The 12,680-nt window shown below is 41.7% G+C and overlaps 1 protein-coding gene across 2 annotated transcripts in view; it reads right to left on the bottom strand.

Moving 5' to 3' along the window:
- Window positions 1-4,402: 4,402 nt before the first annotated feature.
- The window catches only part of b3gat1a (beta-1,3-glucuronyltransferase 1 (glucuronosyltransferase P) a), a 71,794-nt gene continuing 63,516 nt past the window's right edge, over window positions 4,403-12,680 (bottom strand). For both annotated transcript variants that reach the window (XM_080459991.1, XM_080459990.1), the window contains 3 exons: window positions 9,036-9,332; window positions 6,554-6,674; window positions 4,403-5,376 (listed from right to left, as the gene is read on the bottom strand). In XM_080459991.1, the coding sequence (XP_080316117.1) occupies window positions 6,588-6,674; window positions 9,036-9,332 (384 nt within the window). In that variant the 3' untranslated portion in view covers window positions 4,403-5,376; window positions 6,554-6,587. The remainder of the gene's footprint in view (window positions 5,377-6,553; window positions 6,675-9,035; window positions 9,333-12,680) is intronic.

The raw sequence follows: 12,680 nt of genomic DNA, 5'->3' as shown, positions 1-12,680 counted from the left end.
AAGCTTGTGTACTTGCTTTATTTATTCTGAACACTGGTTGCTTTTCAAATTTACCTTCTGGTGATATGCTGCGAGCCTCTGCAGAGGAAAAAAAAATAAGATCAGAAACTGTTTGAAGATCTGTTTTCATGTGTGTTTTTTTTTTTTTAAACTCATCTACTGCATTGGGTGTCTGGATGTCATCACCATTTTTCTCTTTGAAGATTGATACCACAGTGAAGGTGTGCTGTCAAGTTTGAGGATAAGCATTTCCAGCAAATGGCAAAGTACATGCTGGTTTGGGGAGGTTGACGTAAGATTAATACGCAGCTCCTCCAGCTTCCTGGGATATTGGGACGAAGGATGCTTTTTGTACATTTCACATACATGTACAAGTGTACAGTATATCCTGCTTCACTGTGCGTATCTCACGCTGTATAGAGAACATGAAGGACCTGCAGAGGGTAGCAGAGCACGACATAAACGGGCCACTGGCCCCAGCAGAGACTTTTAGTGACCAGCTTCAAAAGAAGGCCAGCGTTGCCTTCCCCTCACCTATTTATCTGTATATTTGTATCTGTTGATTTCACGCGCCCCCAGCTGGAGCCGCTAACCGGTTTTCCGCCCTGAAATAATGATAAAGAAATCTATTCAAGTGGTGTGAACTTGCTCGTGTCCCTTTTGGGTGTCTGGATTTTATACACACTTAATTAGTATATTTATCTCTCTTTACAGCTTTGGTAGGAGTTTGGACAGGGAATAATGTCAGTTGTAAATTTGCTGATGGAACTTTAAGGTATTACTTCAAGTTAAAGCCAGTTTACTTAAATGGCTAATTTAAAACCGGATTAGTTTTTCAATAAATTGTGAGACTCCCATTTAGGCAGTGTCTTCAGTTTTGTGGAACTTGTAGAAAGTAAAACTCAACACTGTTCCAGCGGTAGGCTTAAATTGTTAACAATATGTTATTTAAAAAAATAAATCCTTGAGCCATTTGATGTGGGGCCATAACCCAAATGTGTCATCTTTCAGGATGACGAGACAAGGTCAGAACCTCGTGTGTACAGCCGAACTGGATGGCTTTTAATTTGAGATGAACACAAAAAAACTTCCAGCATTTGTTGGGTCAGCCTTCGTACAACTGTTGGGGTGCAGGAAAATAAACCTTGCACATTAAAGACGTCCATTGAACACAATACACAGTACCAGGTGTGCTTCTTCTCAGGTATTTTATTTATCTTGATTCAACTAACATCTTTCTCTGAGACATAATTGTCGTGGCAAATAAACAACCTTAAAGAGTCACATGCATAAAATGTGAATCACATGAGGCTGAAACATGACGGTGGAGATGAGGAAAAAGGGAGGACTCGTGTGAAATGCTTTGTGCCTTTTAGAAGCCCTCAGAGGGTGATGCTCATTCGCTGACTCTAGATACTGAAGTTCGTGTGTTGGTTTGGGTTCCAGCAGGCTAATTGTGTGAGATGTTGCTCCATGCATTATTACAATTTCTCGTCAGATGCTGGGCAAAGTGGGAGCAACATCACTCATTCAAGATGAAGCCCTTTGAGTTGTTCTGCTGCTTGAGGAACCGTCACAGGATCCCATTCAACCGCACACTGATGTTTACACCACATGACAGTTGTTTGCTTCCGCCTTGATAAGAAACAAAATAGGAAATAAGAGTAGGTATTACATTTCTCTTGGAAAAACAAGTTGCCAACCAACAATGCTGCTCTTCAAATGATGATCAGAATGTCTTATCACGTCTCACTAATTAGCTTTTCAAGGCACCTTAGCATAGCTTATTTAATATCAGAGCCTATGTTGTACTTATTTTTAGCACTGTTATCGATCTATATGTTTTGTGTGGATTATACTGTATGAGCACATACTGTATTTATAGAGCAGCTGGAAACAAATCCAGATTGGGCGGCAGAACACTGCTGTGATTCAATTGCACATCTGAGCTTGAAATAAATAGATAAATAAATATATTAAATTTGATTTGGAATAAATAATGGGAGGATAGTTTGCGATGTCCACGCGAGATCCCGCCGCAGTTTAATATCATGCAGTCGATGAAATACGGTTGGCGTGATGAGAGATACAGAGCAGCCATTGTCTGCATGTCTTATTGTCTTCAAAGGGAAATATGTAATAATATATCTTCTCTGGCTGATGAGCCTGAGCGGATAGAGGGTCTAAGTTTTTTTTTTTTTTAGTGCTGCTGCGATTCTTGGTGTGTGTGTGTGTGTGTGTGTGTGTGTGTGTGTGTGTGTAGGGGGGTTTGGGGTGGGGGGGGGGTTTGGAAGGGGTGCACAGAGATAATCTGGCAATAGCACAGAGGCTCAGTGTTTGAATTATCTCCATCTACTTCTGCCGGACATTGTTAGATACAAGCCACCACTGTGTGTTATATGGATGATTTATCAAGCAGAGGAGAGATTCTATTATACGAGGTGCAGAATAACTTTGTTAAAGTGTTCAGCCACACGGCGCTATTGCTTCTACTAATGTCTATTGTTGGAGGTACTGAGGCTCCCTTCTGAAATCCAGGTAATGTACAACACAGATGGACACTGAGACAAAAACAAAGCATGAGATAATGACATCAGCTTAGATGGCGTGGCAACACTACTACCGAATCATTAGCAAAAATAAATTTTACTTTTTGTTGTGCTTTTCATTAGCCGGTTGTCACTTTAGCACTGCATTCATGATTCGATTTAATACGTGGATAACAGTTTGGAAAAGAACGGAAACATCAGATAAATTTAAACCATGCATGGACGTCTTCACAGTTTTGCATCCTGAACTAATGAAAAAATGCCAGCATTACACATTCATGCAAACTATAGATTTGACAGAAGGCACCCTCTAGTGGTCATAGTCATTATGGCAGCAAAAAAGGCAAATCTATATGTATTGTATCAGGGCCCCGTTTACATGACAACGTTTCACATGACAACACCTAATCCATTAAAAAAAAAAAAAAAAAAAAAAAAGGGGGAGTGTGTTTACACTGCATCAGCAGACACACTGACAACGATGGAGTTAGTATGCCAGGCCATGGGAGGGCGCTGTTGCTTGACTTTGTAGTGAAAACCACAGAGACGTGTGCAGAGAACAATAAGCTATAAACATGAAGAAAATGGAGAGAACTCGACATCCGCATGGACTGATGACGCATCGGATGCTATCAGGGGTGAGTCTCAACTATTAAACTACTGATATGGATGATAAAACTAGAATACAGACCGCGAGTCATACCACTACGGGTCCGCCATGTTTGTTTACACGTTGATGAACAGGAAGGAGGAAGGAAGGGGAGGGAGGGGGAAAGATATGCACATTCACACTAACAGCGCTCTATAGCCTCCGGCAGTACTGCAGGAGGGAATAGTGACTGTGAAAGAATCTTTCCACCTTGGGAGCCGGTATAAAAAATTTGCAGATACAGTGGCTCGGCACACGGGTGTCGCGTAAACGGACCCCCCCGGAAAGTAAAGAAAGTTCTGCGGATACACTCGTATTCGTTGTCATGTAAACGGAGCCTAAGACTTACTGAATCCCCATTAAAAAGGCTTGTTGGTGGTGAATAGAGCGATAACACCATGCCCCTTCACCCAGGAGAGTGTTGAACTGTACTAGATAAACGTACACATCTATCTTCTACACCGATTTATCCAACTCAGGGTCACGGGACACTGGCGCTGGCAAAGGGTGTGGGCATGGTACCCCCTAGAAAAGTCATCAGTCTGTGACAGGGCAAATACAGAGAGACAGACGGTTACACACACTCGCATTCACACCTATGGGCAATTTTTCAGTGTCACCATTTAAACCTCTTTGAACTGGCGAAGGAAACTAGTTGGAGAAAACCCATGCATGCACAAGGAGGACATGCAGACTTCACTCAGAAACAACCAACTCAGACTTCTTGCTATAAGACATGAATTCTAACCACTTCACTGTGCAACACGAGGTAAAAGTTCACTAAAGTTGCAACATGAGATGTTTATTTTATCCCAAAACACTTTGCTCCCCCCCCCCCCCGTATTGTAACCAAATAGACTTGGTGCTCAAAGTTGAAATGTGAAATGTTGAAGGGAAACGCAGTAAAACATCTTTGGTCAACCTATTCATGGTTTGCACAGACATATCATGCTAGCATCTTTTCAAGCAGTTTGGTTAGAATTGGGTTTTTGTTTTTCTCTCTCTCCTCCAAATCTTGTTGAATTCTCATTGTGAATCTACCAGATTACAAATTTGTTACTTCTCATCTCTTGTGATATACATGTGCCACAAACTATGAAATGAAATGTGATACTACTTTTTCCATTGTGATAAACTTAGAGTGAATGCGTGCCTTTTTCATTCTGAGGAAATCACCACGGGGATTTTTTTTCTTTTTTTTTTTACATATAAATACAGTAAGTACAATGCCTTTGTCAAAATGTGTTAATCCTCTGATTGTTCTCTTTTCAATTATTACACAGCAATTGTAATTTATACGTCTTAGCACTTACATACAGTATTAGTGCTAAGAGGAGTGTTGGGATTTTGATGTTCGAATGTACGTTTCGGCTCCCAAGCACAAGGGATGCGTTACAAGCAGTAGTCTCTCTTCAAGTGCATGTGTTGACTGTCTTAAATGCATGAGCTATAATGGAAAATGATAACCCAGGAGTACCGTTAGGAAAGAATCAGTAGTATTGAACTAGCAAGTCAAGTGTTTATAAAACGCCCAAACCAGCCAAATTAAATCAAAGCAAACAATTCATAGTTATCAAAAAAAACAAAACAAAAACAAAACAAAAATTCCATCCCTCTTGCCATGTTTATGTTGACACAAAGGAAAATCCACAGCTTCGTCCTCAGAGTTGTTTTTCGTCCACGCTGATGATGTCGGCTGCATCCTCAGATCCTCTTGAGTACTCTGTGCAGATCTCGACTTTTTAGTTTTCGTTTCATTTGCTCACGTTGCATTTTGAATTGAGGTGTTGGATATTTCATGACCTGCTCGTTTGGATTGAATCTGCTGGCTGTACGCGGTTCATATTGTGCTGTGTCGTCTGGCAGGTTCTCCCCACCAAAGTGGGGCTGGGCGACTGTCGGCGCTAACCCCGCGAGGCGTCCTTTATGTCCTCTCCTCTGGCGAATAACCACTGCCTCTTACTAAGCTGTGCTTTAATATGATACATTTGCCCCGTTTGGTCCATGTTTAAAAAAAAAAAAAAAAAAAGTCAAATTCAGTTAAGAGGATTAAATCCTCCTTCAAAGGCCCCCGTTCCTACTTCTTTTTTTCTTCTGATGATTAAGACATGAGCGCTGGTTGAAGTTATCAAGAAACTCAACCGTCTTCCTCCCTCCAACAGGTCCAAGGCCAACCACCTGCAATGGAAAGGATTAAGATAGGCTGAGAAGGAGTGCAAAAAGCTTAATTTAGCTTTATTGAACCTGTTTATTTCCTTGGTGGCACGTAGTAATGGACAGCAGCTGCTGTAATTGTGCCTTAACTGAAGAACATTAAAATGATTGTACAACGTATTAGAAAACACCTGCTCCCTTTATTGTCGTACGGGTTGAGCCCGGGTGATATCAATCAGCACATCTCTGTCAAGAAGAATGCTTCAGCTATGTCATGTTGGCTGCAAAATTAAAAAAATAAAATAAAATAAAAAAAATAGTGGGGCCAAATTATGAAATGTAAATAATGATAAACAGACACGTTAGTGTGCAAATCATTGCAATATGCTCTATCTGCAAAATGTATGAATATCAGAAATTTATTGAAAGAAATTGTCAAACACTGGGCGGGACAACGGGCACTGACAAACTGGAAAAAGACGTGTAACTGTGTATCAAAGAAGCCACCCATGTGAAGGACTTAAATCTCTATAATCAAGGGATAAGACTGGAAATCAATACGAGATTGCCCCAATAATCTCATCATCACATGGACTCAGGAAAATCATTTGCTGCAAACACAGTAGAATAAACAGAAATACTGTGTGCGTGTGTGTGTGTGTGTGTGTGTGTGTGTGTGTGTGTGTGTGTGTGTGTGTGTGTGTGTGTGTGTGTGTGTGTGTGTGTGTGTGTGTGTGTGTGTGTTGCGTGACATGGGCTGAAAACTGTCCATTGTCACTTTTCGGTTTGCAAACCTGCAAATGCTTCTGTATAAAACGACTGTGTTGTAAACTGTATTGCACTAAAAGTCACAGGCAAGGGAAGAAAAACACTCCACTTTGAAAACAGACATTGTCTCCTCAGTGGGAACCATTTGTTAAAAGAGTGTTGTTAAAAGGAGAGCTCAAGTGCCTCAGTGTTGAAGATGTGCCTGTTCTAAATTCAAAATGAGATGGTGTTTTTCAAATCGGATAACGCAAGTCAGTTTCAACATTTGTTATCTTTGTACAATTGTACATTAAATATAAAGATAAAATCTGATCCAAATGTTGGGCCAACATTTATGATACATAATGTCCCAATTTTTTGGGGAGTTTGGGGTGTACTTCAATAAAAAAAAACGAAAAAAAACCAAACAACTCTAAACTGAAGAAAACCTTACCGTAGTTTCGGGGGGTGGCGGGGGGGACAAACGGTCAAATCTCCACATTGGGGTCTGTGAATCCCTTTTTCCCCTCATTAACAAGAACGGGCTTCTCTGTTCTTGTGTGCCAGACGAGTATCTGGTGAGAAAACAGCATGAAAAACCCAAACGACAGCAACATTAGGAACATGAATTTCCCTGAATGCCCTCATTCCGTTTGTTTTCAGCTCCCACACTCGCAGTCCTCCAAAACATCCACTCCTGCTTATTGCCGGGAGTACATGCACCACCACGGGGCCCGGCCACCATATGTGTAAAGCCCTACTTGAGCATGAACCCTCTGTGCATTAAAAGTGAGTGAAAAGTCTTTTTCCAGACTATATAACACGTAGAAGGGTTTTTCCTATGTGGAAGAACTGGAGCTCCGCGTACTGTTCTCCGGGGTATGCTATTATGCTATCAACCAACCCTTCACTCCGGCTTCATTTGGCCCGAGAGACCAGACAAACATCCGGGAAAAGGACGGCAGAGAGAAACAGGGAGGGGAAGGAAATCAGAAAGTGTCAGGCTCATTTTCTCCTCTCCCCTCTGTGTTGGAACCCTCCTTCCTTTCATCTCGCCACGGTGGCGGCCATGAATAATTCATGAGTCGTGTTCGAGATGTGCCAGGAGCCCACTCCTACTTTGCTCAGGTGTAAGGGGAGGAGGTTAATAGTCACACTTGCATCTGAAGTGGCAGATTATAAGGGAGAGAGATGCCCATGCACGGCCACCCACTGCCCCCCCCCCCTACCTCATTCCGTCCTGTTCTCCAGTCCATCCCCTGTCTCATCTGTAATCATTGTGACGTCTCAACCTCCCCGTTCACTCCACCAGCTCCAATTCCGCTCTCTCGGGCATTCCCTGAATCCCCTCTTTTCATTTAGCCCTCTGAATGGCAGAGGGGGAGCAGCAGAGAAACCTTGAGTGAAAGATTCCTTCTTTCTTCCCTTCCCTTTCCTTCTTACCTAACCCTAACCCTCCTTTCTCCATCACTGAGAGTTTGCCAGGTTGGTTGTGACGTGGACACTGGTGAGCTAAAGCCTCCCTGACTTTTCTTTTCCTGGAGAGGAACAGAGGGAAGCGACCCAGACAGAGCAGGAACGTTGGAGTGGATATTCTGAAGAAGCCTCTGACTCAAGTATGCGGTCAACATGCGATCATAAAAAGATTGATATTCTAATCAAAAGAAGAAGAAAAATAAACTCCATCATATTTTCTGAAGCAAATTTCTTTAAGGAAATTTATGGCTGTCAGTCAATAAGCATATAAAGCCTTGCTTCAAGTGCAGTCCTACTCAAGTGGATGGTGACCATGAAGCAATAAAACACGTAGCAGCCATATGTTTTGATCGATAATCAAGGTAATTCATAGAATGGTTTAAAAGAGTGCAATCAGTGGGCTTCTAACCCTTTTCAAATATCTGGCAGTTCGACTATCTGATTGGTATGCAGGAACAAATATGTACTTTTATTCTTTGTGGTACTGTTTGAATTCTTTTGACATAAACATAAATGGTCTAAGAGGAGAGGTTACAAGAAATGTGCAAGTGTAATTCTATCGGTAAGTCCGTTCTTATTACAAGGAAAGATTCTAGGTCAGGGTAGGAGACATGTGATGATAAGTTTTATAATCGGAATGTAACGCTGGAGCCATCAGTAGGTTGGCGTACCTCGGCACACAGACAGGAAACAGAAAAGCATCGCTCGAAGCAGAACCTCTAAAAAAGGGTTTCCATCAGTGCTGGGAGGGAAGTGAGTGAGCATATGCTCCAACATGTCAAACGTTTATAATCTTCTTTTATAAGGGAGATGTTTTGTTTCTGAATTGTTGGAAGTGATTTTTCCCAACATTCCTGATTGATTTCTGTATTGGAAGTCTGATTTTGTTTGTACTGTTGCATGCCATTAAAGCAGTGTGCTCCAAAAGCTGTATAATTTAATATGGCATGCCGTCTTCCAAAGGGCCTAATTACATAATTGGAATTGGCACTGTGAATTTATTTACTTTAGTTTTATTTATTTGTTAATTGTGGGTTGTTTTTTTTAAAGACGGATGAGCACCTCAGGACAAACATTTTAAGAATATGGTTCAGAATATAAAGTCAGTGTGCTGTACCCTGTGATGAATTGAATCCAGTTTTCTTTGAAATCGACATATCTACATGGATGTATTTCCAGATACATTATTGAGCTCTTTACTCCATTACAAAATGTTGTACTTCATAGATACAGCTGTCTTTGAGATGACAACTTCAGAGAAATCAGAACAGCTCAATCAATGAGATGTATTGCAATTCTTAGAAAAAGAGATGTGTGGTGGTAAGCACTCTGTGTTTCTTGAACTTCACCATCCTCACAAACATTTTTGCAAATCTCTTCTCTTCAAACTGCTGAAGTTAAGCTGCTTAAAATCAGCAAACATTAAAAAAAGAAGAAAAAAAAAAAGAAAGAAAATTTACCTTAGTGCAATTGGCTGCTTTAGGCTCCAAGTCATTGAGTGTGACAAGTTCCCGGAGCAAACTGCTCTCCTGGTAGCCTCCCTTCACTCCACGAAGCTTGAAATATGCCTGCGGCTTGAAGAGGATGAGCCTCAGGTTGATGGCGAAGCCAGCCATGTCGATGGCGAAGGGCCTGTGGGGATCGAACACCGTCTTCCAGCCGTAGACCTTTCCGGCTGCGTTGACCTTGGGGGACTCGTACCGCAAGCCGCCCACGAAGGCCACGGGCCACACTGAAACTTTCCGAGTCGATCTCATCTGGTGAGCGGAGGAACGGAGAAAGAGAAGGCAGCAAATTAATCATGTGATAAAGCAAACAGGACGCAAGAGCGACTGAGCACGGGGCGTGGGCCGAGGGTTTTATGGAGACGCTGCCATTATCATTGAAGAAAGCAGCGTTGTCCCGGCTGCACGCCCTGCACATCTCAGCACTGTGAATAAAGGCTCGCGCATTGTTCAGCATCTGCCCTGCAAGGACATAATTAGGCGAAGCCAGGTTTAAAGGGGGTGATCGTGGAGCACTCTAAGAGGTTCATGAAGGAGCCAAGCCATTAAGGCAGGACACTCTGGTTGTTGGTTGGCTGAAGAGATTCTTCACGGTAGAGCGGCACCATCCTCCTCGTCTCCCCCCAGTCCTTTAATCTTCTAGCATCAAAAGTTTTTTGCCACCCTCCCCTTTGTCTGCCGCTCAGTGAGCCTTTGCCACGCCGGCGAGAGCTGCAGCAGTCATAAACGTTTTATTTCTATAATGAGGGAATAGGAAGGCTTAGAAACAGCGGAGTCATTTAATCAAAACCAGCGCAGCAGAAAACAGATACGGGTGCCGCTTTCCTCAGAAGGTCTACGTGAAATAAAGGTGTGTGGACTTGCATTTACACTATCCAGTATGTCTGCATGCACGCTCCATATAATCTGGGGAAATATACTATTTCTCTGTCAGACACATCCAGATATATGTTAGTAGGAAACCTGCTGCAGTGGATTGTGCGCTGGTTTGCCGCTGTGCGATCCAGTTAGGTCATTTCACTTTTAACAGCTTGAAGCAGCCTGGGGGCTTATAGTAGTTAAAGCTTAAGCGAGAATGACTGTGAGTCACCAAGATAAGATTTGGTGGGATACTCTAGCTTCATGAGCGATGGGTGAAAGTGGAAAAAGAGAGATCAAGTGCTTATATGCATGAATCCATATGATAGTGCCACTTAAGAGGCAGGGTCCTAATTTTATACATCAGCCAGCTATTACAACTCATGCCGAGGTTTACTTCTCAGAGAGTTGCTGAAGAGGTCCTTCTCCAAAGCTCGCATTGTGGCTGCCGGATTATATATATCGTCTTGCCCACCCATCAGTGTCTGCGTCCCTCACGGTTATAAATATGACTTTAAACAAATGGCGAAAACAATAAATCAGCCGCTCTGCAGGCGGTGTCAAGAGGTTTGTCACTGTCCCATCTTTACTGAAAATGTGAATCCGAGTGTTCTTTCCACTGCCTCTGGTGGGAATATGAACTGGAGTAAAACAACACAAATCCCCTCTTTTGCTGGCAGTCGAGCAAATGAAAACCCAACCAAGTTCCCCTCTCGCCGTTCTAGGGAATATGCTGTGTTTGTACAGAATTTTTTTTTTTTTGTTGCATGTTGCTCCAATTCTTGAGTGAGTGTCTACGTGAGCATTTAAGCTCAGTTTCCTGTTCCACTTAGGGAGAAAGCGGCAGAGATGAAGTCTCGTGTTTGAAGGTAGAAGTGCAGGCAGCAGAATTGAAACAAGAAGTCCCAAATTCTAACTGAGGGAAAAACTAGGCGCGCATCCAGGCATAATATTCAGTCCTTGAGGGTGCAGACGAGATAACGGAACAGTTGCATCCTATGCTGCTGCACTATATGGAGTCTGTGGATTACTGTTTTCATCCAAATAGGAGAAAAGTTCTCCAGTGGTTTCGGTTTCAGGAAACCTGATTAAAATTCTATTGAATTATTTAGATTGGCCTGATTATGGCAAAAATAAAACTGATACAATTTGAATCACATTAGAATTGCAAATGCGGCCAGTTGTCGATTTAAATTTTAAATTAGACGCTTTTTGAGCACATAATGAAGAAACACAAGGCAGCAGTATGTTACATATACCAATCAGCCACAACAGTGTGAGTACATGGGTAATATTGCAAAGATTGTTTCTATACAGCAAAAACAGCCATGACCATTTGAGGTATAGGCTTCACCTGCACGACATGGAGCCGCCTCCATGGGTTGGTTTGCAGTAGGAAACATTTGTGGGTCAGCGGTACACTTCCCGACATTCTAATAGAAATCTGTACCTAAGCTTTGGTCCAAAACTATAAATAGTTATAACAGATGCAACATTTCAGCTCTAATGCATTTAACTAATCTAATCTAACTAGCGGGAGAAAAGTTTGCTTTTCATGGCCTATCAATCCCAACAGAACAAAACATTAGGAAGTTCAGTCAAACCTTGCATGAAACAAAGCCTGTGGGGCGTTTCTAGTTGGAGGCATCTAAGCTCATCGGGATAGGGAACGTTGACCTGAGAATCCACAAAATTGGCTTCTTCATCATGCATCCAAATGTAGTCACAAGTAATATTAATGTCTCGAACTTTGGAATTTTTATCAGTACAAGTATCTTGAAGAAGTTTTCTCCACTCTCTTGTACTCCACAGCCAAAATGGAAAACAGACTGTCTTCGAAATAGCAAGTCATTTAGAGAGGAAACCTAAATATTTATTGTGTAACCTCAGTAATTCACATGTGCATTGTAACTGTGAGAAATGCAGCTTTAATCCAGTTTTTATTAGCTTCCTCTAAAGCCTGACCTAAAATGTAGGTGCTGAATAAAATACAGTATTTCCCTGATAGTTTCTGCGACCGGAATGACAGATTGTTACTGTGTTCAGATGACAGGGGAATTGGTTGGCAACAATAGCACTGCACTCCCTAACTCCAGAACTTTACTTGCTCTTTATTGCCGGCAAGGAAGTGATCTAAAGTCTATTATCGCATGTCGTCACACTGCACCAGATGAAGTCAAGTTCTACTTTTCTTTACTGAACATTTCTGCTGTAAGAGGACGGTCAAAGAGTCTCGTAATTACACTATAGCTATGGTGTAGTTCTTCAAAACGGTAGTTCACAGGCTGTGGTCTGTGATCCCCCTTTGCCAAAACAATATAAACATAAGAAACATGTATTTGCTGAGGAGATTGGCTTCAATTTATTGGTTCAAATAGGTCTACTGGCTTTCTTGCAGAGAATCAGGAAAGTCTCTGAAATTAATTAATTAATTAATTTGCTAGAAATTAATCGTATTTTCTTTTTCTTTTTAAACTTTTCAGACAAAACCATATTGATATGTTTGAATTTATACTTGAAAAGCAACATTTCAACCCAATGGTGAGACTGGTCCATTAAAGATCAATAATGATTTAAACATATCATCAAGATTGAACATTGACAAGATAACAAGTTTTGCACATTTCCTCGGTCCTTCCATCATAGCATGAATCAGCAAAACTTACTGTACACTTTCCTTTCTGTCTGGCTGTCACTTTTCTTTTTCTTTTTTGTTCTCAATTTTTTTTTTTCCCCATCCCT

Source organism: Lipophrys pholis (assembly GCF_963383615.2).
Source record: "Lipophrys pholis genome assembly, chromosome: 3".
In the NCBI taxonomy this organism is placed as follows: Eukaryota; Metazoa; Chordata; class Actinopteri; order Blenniiformes; family Blenniidae; genus Lipophrys; species Lipophrys pholis.
Note: the sequence above shows the minus strand (reverse complement) of the source record. Positions and strands in the feature narration are given on the sequence as shown.